Genomic DNA, 12,109 nt, shown 5'->3' on the forward strand with positions numbered 1-12,109 from the left:
AATTTTTTTAGATAATTTAAATTTGCTCTTATTTTGAGATAAGAATACATAAATTTTTATCCAAGTTAATGTTTTATTCAGTTCGAATTTAAGATTACACATTTTAAACACAAATTTTTACGATTAAAACATTTTTATAATATTTAACAGGAAATTTTGCTACATGCTTTTAAAATTATGAATACAATAACTCTAAGCATCATGCGGCCTCAATACTGTCATTCAAGTAGATTCAAATATGATATATGAAATGTGTTTATGTGCATTTTCACTTGTTTGCTATATAGTAAGTTGATTGTGAAACCAGCTCAACTCGTTTTTTTAATTTTAAGAAAAAACTCACTAATGTGCTAGAATATCGATAATTTTTTTTCTCCTTTTTTTACTGATATTATTGAACTGAAGTTTATATTTGCGCAAAATTTTATAAGGAAAAGAATTTTAATTTCCAATTGAGCTCATAAAATTTGATTTTTCTTTTAAATGGTACTTGTTTAACTTTACGTTTGAGCCGCACACCAGAAAAAAAAGCTTAAATTACTTTTGTTATTTGAAAAAAATGTTCCTTCTTTAAAAGGAAAAATAATACATTTTTATGCATTTTATTTAATTTTTCAAATAATTATTAAAAAATATTTTTAAAAAGGATCAGTTTCAGCGAAATGGTAAGAACGAAGAAATAAAAACGCAATGTGTATTTTTTCTCAAGGCAAAATACCGACTAGAAGGCATGAGTCATGACATAATTGACAGAGCAGAGATGACAATAAATAAATAAATACTTTTAAAAAACGTGAATTCAACTGACTTTCAAAACAAACGCCCCAAGAATGAAATCATAGAGAAGAGAAAAAAAATCAGGAATATCGTAAATGTTTCAAAATGTTTATTGATAAATACAACATTGATTAAACTTATGGAACAATACATGAACATTTAACATGTCATTATTACTCTCCCAAATAACGCTTCTAAGAAAAAGCTAGTCATCTCACTATCTTGTCTGAGAAGCGTATCTAAGAAAGCTCTATCACACGAAATAAAATAACGAATGTACGTTACACCAAAGCCGAGATTTGAAAGACAAGGTAAACATGTTCACCAAGAACTGAAATTGACTCGTAACATGGCCAACGCGGCGACACACGTCTCCCACCCAAACATCAATCGATGAACAGAAGAAAGAAAAAAAATATACCCTTTTTGTCACCGCGAAACTACATCGATGAAAACAAATAAAAAATGAAATAAATCTTCATCGGCTTTCATGCTCAAGCATGCCTGATGGTGTTGAGGTTGTTTCGAATGGAATAAAGTCCTTGCTCCATGGCAGCAAGACCTTCTTTCAAGTATGCTTCTACGCATGGTTCTTCAACGCAGATTTCTGGATTGCTGCGCTTGTAAAATACTCGCCTCTGCCTCAGAGGTACCACCAACAAGCTGGCCGTACTTTCACATGGTGCATCTCCTCGACAGATGGTTTGTGTCTGTTCAATGAAACTACCGTCACAGCTTTCTGATGTCAACCCGTAGGCCTTGCCCTGAAACAAGAATACAAAATAAAAGGAAAATTTACAATTTACTTACTCTGATACACTTTTCGTTCTTTTTCTGATACAAAATTCGTTCAACGTTAAACGGCGAGAATTCACCGCAACCTCGAGAATGTGTTAAATTGAATCTTAATTTACATTCAAAGTGAACCACAGTATCGTGTACTCAAGGTTAAGAAATACAATAATATGGTTCAATATGGTATTATACACTGAAGAGCCATTACATTATGACCATACTCCATCTATAACAATGGGCTCGCCCAGGTTTTCATGGTTTCTCGTCCAAGAACAATGTTTTCATGGGGCATATTAGGACCCATAATCCTCATAGAACAATCCCTGACGTCTGTAAGCTACTTGGACATAGCTGCAGACCAGGTTCACCCACTCATGGCAACAGCTTTTCCTGCTGGGGAAGGTGTTTACCAACAGGATAATGCACCATGTCATAAGGGTCGAATCGTCATGGATTGGTTCGAGGAACATTCCAGTGATTTTCAAGTCATGTCTTGGCCCCAAATTCACCTGACCTTAATCCAATAGAGCATTTGTAATCCTACTTGGAAAACCAAATTCGTGCTGCCACGCTACCCCCTCGCAATGTGAGGGAATTGAAGGACCAGTTGGTGAGCGCTTGGTGCCTGATACCTCGGACTACCTATCAGCATCTTGTGGAATCAATGCCACGGCGGGTGCTAATAGTTTTGAGGGCTAAAGGTGGTCCTACATGTTATTAGCAGGATGGTCATAGTGTAATGGCTCTTCGGTGCATATCTACCAATACATGGGTACATATATAATGCCATATTAAACCATATTATCGTACAAACTTTCGGAAAAATTCGTTCAATCTTGAACGAGTCAAATTCTTTGCAATCTAAATAAAATTTAATTTTAATTGTGTTTTACGCTCAAAATGAATCATAGTTTCGCGTACTCAACGCAGTCACGGGACAGATTTAATTTTACATTAAATATTTTTTGAAATTACGTTTTTAAATTGCCTCTTTGTTGCAATTGTTTTGGGAAACCACACTGCTTTAAAGATGACTTTCTCACTTTTAACACATTTGAAACTCAGATATTGAATTTACCCTTAAACAGTCGATTACAATCGCTTAATTAATATCTAGTCTCCTAAAAAGGACAATTTTTTGTCTGAAATTTCAAACAGCGAAAAAGAAGAGAGTGTTATTAAGTCAGATTGTCACCCATGACACTCCCCTGATCAATATTCTTTAAAATCACTTAAGTGCGAAGTCATGTTCTAGAACTTGGACTTAAATTGAAGCAGAAAGACTACTAGGGAACCTCACTAATGTTTTTACAAGTTGAACTAAATTAAAATGTCTCCTGACGGCGCATTTTTCATAACTCCAATTCATTAGGTAAATCCAAGATCAAATCTGAACTATTTTGATTTTCAAATAAGTAATTGAGTACAAAAGATCAAAGATCATAAAACAGAAAACCGGTCATTGCAGCTGCAGGCTTTCCACTGACAGGAAAATATGCTATCATTTTCTTTTTCTCAGAAAATGCTTAAATCACTTTGAAAATCATATTTTCCGAGACAAGAGTCATCTGAATAGTCGTGTTGAGGCTTCAAGAAACAGAATTAGGAAATTTCGAATTAAATTGAGTGTGAAACTGAATTCAAAGTCACTCGAAACTGATGTCCTTAATTTACAGAGTCCACTTTATTTCTCTTCTTTTTTTTTCTTAAAAAAAGTTTAGTAAGAATTATCCTAAAATGTTCCCCCACTCTTTCTTCTAAATAGGAATTTTGTACTAAAACCAAATCAGTTTTAGATCGAATACTACGGTTCCAATATCAGTACTTTTTTAACGGAATCTCATTTGATAACAAAAGAGATGCCTACATAGAAAAATGTTCACAGACAGATGCAAAAATAACTTACAAACATTGCGAAGTGGGCAATATATAATATAATCAAGAACAAAATTATTTTTAAAATTAATAAAATTGTTTCAAAATCTTTTTCGGTGAAAGAATCTTTCGGTCATTTCGAAATTTTTCGGTCAGAAAGAATAAACATTTAATTGCAAAACATGTTTTTTTGATTTTGAGAAATTCTTAATTTTCTTACAGCAGAAAACCTTTATCAAAAAAATAATATATTTATTTTTAACCTAAACCTAGGTAAATCTATATTGATCAAATTTATTACCATCTTCCAAACTAATCATTTCCTAATAGCTCTACTTTATCAGCCATTTTTATTAATATTCACTCCTCATTTTAACAGTTATTAACATCCACCCGAAGAATTTTTATCAGATTTTAACTCAGTAAGAAAAATAAAAACAGCCGAAGTTTTAATATCAGCGGTCCATCATCAACCGAACTGCTCATTTCGGAAGAATAATATCTCCCTTATTTCTTCCAGGAATATAATATCCATCATAAAACTACTTGAAGAGAGTGAATGGATGGAAAACGAATGAAAGTTGACCAGTTACCATGGTAACACCGTTAAGAGACCGGAAGCATTTCACTTTTGCCTATCTCGGTCCTAATGCTTCGTTAAATAGCGAAGAAATGGTAACAATGCAACGTCTGAGACCTGTTACTTCGGCAACCGAATCGTTCTGTGATGCCTCAATGGCTTCCATACCATATGGGGAATGGACTTTCCATTAAAGAATTTTCATACCCTTCGGCTGGGGAAAACAATTTAAGTAGTTTCACTTCGAAAGGAGAGCTATGGGAATATTTGACTTACACTCAGTGGGACCCAGATAGAAACTTTATCAAATCTTAGTAAAAACATTGTCTGGAATGTTTCCAGAAAGTTTATCTAGATTGTTTGGAATGAGACATCAGTGAGATTTAATTTATGTGAGTTATTTTCGTTAATTTGATGAATGAAAGATTTATAGATTGTTATTGTTTGGAATGAAACATCACTGAGAATTTAACTACGTAGGTGCTTATTGTTAGCTTGACAAATAAAAAATTATCTCAATTGTTTGGAATGGCATATCAATAGGAATTTAACTACGTGGAAGCTTTTTGTTACTTTTATGAGTAAAAGTTTTTTTAGACTATTTGGAGAGATGCAACATTGACAATTTAGCAACGTAGGTGCTTTTTGTTAGTTTAATGAGAAGAAGTTTCTCTAAATTGTTGAAAAACACGCCATTAAGAATATATGTACATGGGGGGCTCATTGTTAGTTTCATGAATAAAAAATACTCTCACTTGTTTGGAAGGACATATAAATGGGAATTTAAATATGCCGGCTCTTTGTTAATTTGATGAGTAAATTTTTTTCTAGCTTGTTTGAAACGATGCAAAACTGAGAACTTTATTACGTAGGTTCTTTTTGTTAGTTTGACGAGAAAAATACATCTAGATTGTTGGAGAGATTGCTGATTTGTCACTGAGAATTTAATAAGTGCTTTTTGCTAATTAGGTGAATACTAACTTAAATCTTTATAAATATTTCAATATATTAATCCATACTTAAAATACTGAGTAAAACTTTATTACTTTTCCTTTTTACCCAATTTTGAAAGTTGGGAAGCATTTATTTTTATCGGATAAGTACAATTTATTATTACTTAGAATACTTATTTAAACGTAGACAGTTGCAAAAATTGAAAAAAGAAAGTGGAGTTTACCAGGATATCAGGTTTTAAAAGAACTAGGTACTTATACAAAATATGAATTTTAAAATGTTAAGAAATGGGATTGAAACAAAAACAAATATTCTAGTTGGTATATTTTTATAAATATTGTGAAAAAAATTTGATGTTCAATGTTTAAATCCAAATTTTAACAACTAAACCAGGAATTTTTCATACATTTTAAAGATAAATATTTAATACGGAACAAATTCTCCGATTTCGGGGTTGAACTGGCGAAATTCTTTAAAAAAAAATTGAAACTAATGTCAGCAGCAAGAGAAAAAAACAAAGAAATGAAGATCAATATTATTTATTTAATAATGTAGGAAGTAAATAAATTGTACTATACTCTTCATGACTTTAATTTTTTAATCAGTTAAGTTTGCTGAAATATTATATTAATAATATTTTCTTAACTTTTTCAAACTGTTTAAATACTTTCCATTGGCACGATTAAAACTTTAGCCATGTCTGATTTTGTCAACTAGGGGAAAAACGAACAACAAATTCACATTGTGTATTGAAGAATTCTTTAAAGTTATGAATAAATAAAATAAAATGAATATTAATAGCTAAAATATTATAAAAATCATATTACTTATGACAAAATACAGATTTAAAAACAAATATTTTATGTTGTTTCAGTTTTTAAAAAAATTGCTGATTTTTTAACATATTCTCCATAATTAAAAATTTATAATAGATTTTTTTTAAAGAAAAATGGAGCAACCAAAGTTTAAATCTAAATTTTTTAAACTATAACTTCCAAACAAATCATTTTTACTCACACATGTGTAGCACACTTCATGCCAATTGCATGCTCGACGAAGAAGACGTTTTAAAGGACCTTCAGGCATTATATCACTGAGTGCTGAACAGTCGCTAGTTAGCTGATCCAATGGTGGGCATTCACCACCTGTAACACAATAGGAGCACTTACACATCTAAATTTTCAATTTTACCTTAGGATATCGGCAATTAGGGAAAAAATTCTCAAAAAAAATATTTTATAAGTCTTTTAACATTAATTCAAAGTTTAAAATCTCTTTCTTTATCTTTAATTCAGACTCAATTCCCTTATATTTTCATCTTTATTATTTTCTTTTAAGTTAAAAAAAAACTTATTTTTAGATTAAAAAAATAGTATTTCTTGTTGATAATTATTTTAAAAGCTTTTCCTTTATTTCTCACCTTTTAATGAGGAGAACTATCCAAAAGTCTTAATTTTTCTCAACCTCCCCCCCCTGGTTAGGGTTCTTAAAACATCTTCCCTAGATAATTCCTCCAATAAAAAGTGCTTGGATATATATATATATANGGATAATTGGTTCTCTACTGTATATATAAAACGTATATATATATATATATATATATATATATATTAGACAAACATAGAAATTGTTTCCGGTGAGCTTTTTACTCTAATGAAACCAATCTCGAGAAAGTTTCTAGAAAGATTGAAAAAAGTAATTAGGGTTTTACGTACAAAAAGTGCTTCTGATTGCCAAGAATTTAAAAACTTCTGTTCCAAAACAAAATGCGGAACTAAAAGTTTACTTTGCAGATGTAAACCAAAACGTATTCCAATTTATCTCGCAGTTGCAAGAAGAATTAATAAATATATCTGATTATCTTAATTTAAAAGAGTTGATGTGTGTGATAGTAAAAATATTCGTAAAATAACTTTGAACATAAAACTACAGATTATTATGCATGCGGTAACTTTCTAGTTTCCTTTTTAAAATCTCTAATTATTCTAAGTTTTTAATAATCGTGTAAGAGTTGACATTAAAAACATAAGTTGTAAATTTTATTATTAAAGCGTCACATAAACAAATTCTGATTGTTTTAATGCTTCATATTCCATGTTTATGCTAGGAAATACATCTTTTTTCTATAAAAAAAGTTTTTCTTAAGAAAATAGTTGAAAAAATATAGATGATTTTGCAAATTTCCTATCATGACAAATAGTGATTCTTCTCGATTTCCTACGAGGCGCATCCGGAAAGTAAGTTTTCCTAATTTATTAAAAAAAAACGAACTCGCACTTTCAGGAACATATTTATTGGCAACAAGTACACCAATGTTTAAGCTATTTTTCAACATAACCACCACCAGAATTGAGACACTTGCCGTATCGTGGGATCAACTATTGTATCCCTCTGTCATAGAACTCTGCCACCTGTGAATGAAACCAACGTGTGACAGACCTCTTCAGTTCTTCGTCGTTGCCAAAACTCTTACTGGAGGGCAGGAATTTCTTCAGGTGCAAGAAAATGGGAAAATCACTGGGAGCAATACCAGGGCTGTATGGTGGATGATCAAATAACTCCCAGCCAAATTCCGTCAAAACAGCTGTTGTGCGTCATGCCGTATGTGGACAAGCATTGTCATGGAGGAGCGCAACACCTGCAGTAAACATTCCACGATTCTTGTTTTGAATGGCAAGTCACAATTTCCGCAGTGTTTCGCAGTAACGGAAGACGTCTGTCACACGCTGGTTCCATTCACAGACGGTACAGTTCTATGACAGAGGGATACAAAAGTTGATCCCACGATACGGCAAGTGTCTCAATTTTGGTGGTGGTTATGTTGAAAAATAGCTTAAACATTGGTGTACTTGTTGCCAATAAATATGATTCTGAAAGTGTGAGTTCTTTTTTTTAATATATAAATTAAGGAAACTTACTTTCTGGATGCGCCTCGTATATTAATAATTGCAAAATTGTAAAGAAAAGAAATTATTTTTTAGCACTTATGTAAACTATTCATAAAAAGAGCAGGTTTGCAGTTATGAAAAATCTTACAAAGATAATATTTCAAAACAAATACAAATTAAATACTCACTTCTCTTTCTAGTCATATGATACATATCCTCTTCCTCTCCAACCTCTTCATTTTCCATGTTGCTTAAAGTGTCCCTTAGCCGAAAGAAAGCATTTCTCATCGTTTCTAAATCATAAGCGAGATTAAGATCATTACTGATGCGATTCTGGCGCTGGACATCATCCTCGTACTCATCCCCAGAATCCCTCATCACTTGAAGGGCATCCTGAAAAAGCTGATCCTCAATATTGCGAAGGTTGTCGGTGATATCATTAATGCTGGTAGAAGGTTGGATACTTTTCTTTTGTCGTCGAACAGGCAATGCCATTGGATAGCCACCTGATCCATCTCGCTTGCGTCGCATAGTTGCAAAAGACTTGGCCATGTTTCTGTAGTATTCTTTTCGAAGCCATTCCTGAGAATGAAAGGTACTTTTTTTTAAATCTTCTTTTAGGAGTATATTTTAAATGATTATGACAGTTGCAAACATTTTACAACATTTATGCTAGGTTAGGTTTTTCGTTAGGTAAATGTGCATTGGAGTAGTGGTTGAGTTGTGTTGTGTCTAGTAAACCGTGAAATGTGACTTAATTAGATTATTTAGTGAAACTATTTTGTCTTAGCAGTTCTGTGATGCGTGAATGAATAGATAAATGCGTGAATGATAGTTTTGTATTTAATTAGTCCAGAATCAGCGATTGAGAAGTGCCGGACACTGAAAACTCTTCGTGTGTTGAAGGAATGGAGTAAGTATTGGTTTCACCACCGAACCATTCACAACATTCGTGACAGATAAACCTTCTCGGCTAATGTATGTACTTGGCAGCAAGGAACTAAGTGGCTTTATAAGGATTTGATCGCACACTTCTTAGTGAAAACATAAGGAGCTGCAGATTATGACTTACTTATAATGTTATAAGGCGTCCATTAACAAAAATCTATATATCAATTCTTAATCCTTATTACATGGCTCAGCTTCCAGATTTTGAAAAACTTGTTCTCGATTTTCATTGGCTGTGGGACTAGTTGACGCAGATAAAATTCTGGTTCTTTCAAAGTATTAAGTGAAATCCGTCAATAAATTATTTTTTTTTTATCTTTAAAGGTTTGTATAATTTTTTTCTTCGGTTACTTTTGTTTTGATTGAATATGGTAAAATAACAATTAATTAAAATTTATACCAATTAAATAAACTGTTATTTAACCAATTTTTTTCAGAGAACTTTCTAACTGTATAGATCACCACCTACTTGTTAAAAGGCTTTCGAGGCCAGTTTGAATCTTAAAACCATGTGATGTTGTAACAATTTACATAAAAATGTTTTTGTTTCTTTTCTCGTTTGTTGAATTGTTTCATAGTTTTGATATTATACGCATATTGAAAATTTCTATTTCTCAATGCATTCCTATTGAATACTTTTTCTAACAATATCGGCACTTACGTAATGATGAATAAAACTTTGTCTTAACATTATAATTACTATATTGCACGATACTAAACGAGAATTATTTGCTCTGAATTTCTGAATGTAATATAACTTTTAAACAAAAATTAAAATAACTATCGTAAAATTACAATTAGTAAGAAGTGCCAAATTTTTAAATAATGTTCTCTTTTAAAATTCTTCAGAAATCAAATAAATTTAAAAAAAAAAGATTAAAATTGAGTCAGACTTTTTAGTGGAGAAAATGTTTCCTGTGCTAAAAATATAGCAAAATAATCGTATTTTTTATTTATATTTATATTTGTTTATTTATTTAATATTAAAGAGGCTTACTCAACTACTTCCATGTTTGCTTCGCATTCACAATTGATCTTTTTCTTAAAAGTAGATTTCGTCCACAAAAACAAATGATTATAAATTTATTATTTTAATAGTTAATTTTAAATTTCAAGGTTGTATACATACGTTTTCACCACTTTTCTAAGTTATTGTAATAACTTTGAAAAGTTTTAAAAAAGTGCTCAAACACAACATATAAAATTACGTGAGGTTTCCTACAACTGAAATATGAAATTTGCCAGTAAAGTTCAGTAAAACACATTTCATTAATCAAAGGAAGAAAAAAATAATTAAAAATATTTTTTTTTGTCTGAAGGATGCTTAAAAATTATCACATTTAATAATAAAAATGAAAAATTGTCTGATTCCCTCAAACCTTTTAGGAAACTTTTTTAACGTAACACTTCGAAAAAACAAATTAAAGAAAAAAGCTAGGTCTATTTTAGAATTCCCCTATTAATCTTATCGTTATAATAAAAGATAGTAGTTAACTTTAAGGAACGTGTTTCGGATGTTTTTTAATAGCGTTTGTAAACATCCTACTTCAGAATTATTAGAGGTAGAAGTTTTTTGTAACAAATATATCGTAATACTTATAGAATCATACGTAATTCCGAGAGTAACTCATTATTTCAAAAAATCAGAAGCACTTTGGGCAAAGAGTTGCGATTTGTTGGTGATGTCGAAATATTATTTTATGTCAACTTTCTATTTCATTCAAACTGCCTTTTATTAATTCTTAGCAGTTAAAATACAGATGAAATGTAGAAGTAAAATTTTTTCAGGCAATGCTTTGTAAAATACTCTGTATTTTAGGCTATAACAGTCTAATAACAATCAAACCAAAGAAAGCGTAGAAAGAGGATCACGAGATCCTTTTTATCCAATGAGATAAGCTGCAAGTGGTATTTCTGTTACATTTAACTGAGAAACATACAGTGATTGGACAGAATACTGGAGGCACTTCTGTACTAAAACATTTTTTGTTATTTCTCAAAAAATACTTGGAGATAGTAGTTTTCTTACTTTTTCAGAGGGATCTCAAGATTATAAGGGGTTTCCACAAATTTTATTTTGCACTATTAAACAAGATTTATTAATAAATGATAATTCCCCTCTAATGATGATCCGTACAACAAAGTGTGATGGTATTAAAGTAAAACTTGCGAAAGAAAAGATAATTTTTATGAGGGATGATCCCTAACAGTGTCTGTGTCATTTTTTAATAATATAAATTGAAATTTGTGGATAACCCCTTATCATTTTGAGTTTTTTTTTTTTTTTTTTTAAAGGAATAAGAAGATTCAGAGAATTGCTTGAAATTCTTTACATTTTTGAGCTATTCAAATCAGATTTTTTTCATTAGTTGCCAAATATGATTCACTGCAAAATTAATAGAAAAAAAAGTTCTAATTTTTCCCTTGCATGCACATTATAAAAAAACTACTTTAATTGGCTCATATTTTGAGCCGTTTTTAAAAAAAATTTCTCAAATTTTAAAGCAGTAATTTTCAGATTAATTTTAAATTAGTGCAAAGGTTTTGTTTAATTTTATTAAATATTTTCAGAGTTATAGCAAAAAATTCGTTTTTTCATGAAAATGTTCTTATCTCTATGAATACATAAAAACTAGGTTTATGAAAATTTGCGTAATTATTGCGTATAGTAACCAAAATAATAGCTGTAAGTTACAAATTTATTGCTATTTTATTTGGACATAAGGTGTTCATAAGCATTTCTTTCCGTTTGTAATTTATTGACGGTCCCTCAAACCTCAAAAAGCTTTAAACTTCAATGATATGTATGAGAAAGGACACGTTCTAAACACATCTAAATTTACAAACTGATTCTCTGTGTAATTTTTAAGAAATACCAAAAATGTGTGAATATCGAAGTGTTTCCATTATTTTGTCCAACCGTGTATCATTTGCAGCTGTTTCAATTACTACAATTTATTTACACGTTGGTATAAGCTATTTTTTAATTCGAACATCTAATATGATTTTGTATCGTTATATCAATTACATGTTACTTAAAAAAAGGTGTTAATAAGATATCTTATTCCACCATTTTCATATTGATTCGCTCTATAGGAAAAATTTTAGAATTTGCATTAATATGCATTTTAAATGTTGCTATCGGTTCTTAATTAGATTAATTGTCAAGATAAAACTTTTAGCTTTCAGATTTGTCAAGAAATATCCTCGGCGATTTTATAAATAGTGTTTGCTGCCTAAAACCGAGAATTAAATCATGTTCAGTTATGCCAAATGTATCGATTTTGATAAT

General features: G+C 30.7%; 1 protein-coding gene across 1 annotated transcript in view; it reads right to left on the reverse strand.

The window, feature by feature from the left end:
- Positions 1-871: 871 nt before the first annotated feature.
- The window catches only part of LOC107437913 (uncharacterized protein DDB_G0279979), a 31,752-nt gene continuing 20,514 nt past the window's right edge, over positions 872-12,109 (reverse strand). The window contains exons 4-6 of the mRNA XM_016050053.3: positions 8,058-8,451; positions 5,999-6,126; positions 872-1,541 (exon numbers count right to left, since the gene is read on the reverse strand). Of these exons, the coding sequence (XP_015905539.1) occupies positions 1,272-1,541; positions 5,999-6,126; positions 8,058-8,451 (792 nt within the window). The 3' untranslated portion in view covers positions 872-1,271. The remainder of the gene's footprint in view (positions 1,542-5,998; positions 6,127-8,057; positions 8,452-12,109) is intronic.

The sequence above is a fragment of the Parasteatoda tepidariorum genome, chromosome 2 (genome assembly GCF_043381705.1).
Source record: "Parasteatoda tepidariorum isolate YZ-2023 chromosome 2, CAS_Ptep_4.0, whole genome shotgun sequence".
NCBI lineage: Eukaryota > Metazoa > Arthropoda > Arachnida > Araneae > Theridiidae > Parasteatoda > Parasteatoda tepidariorum.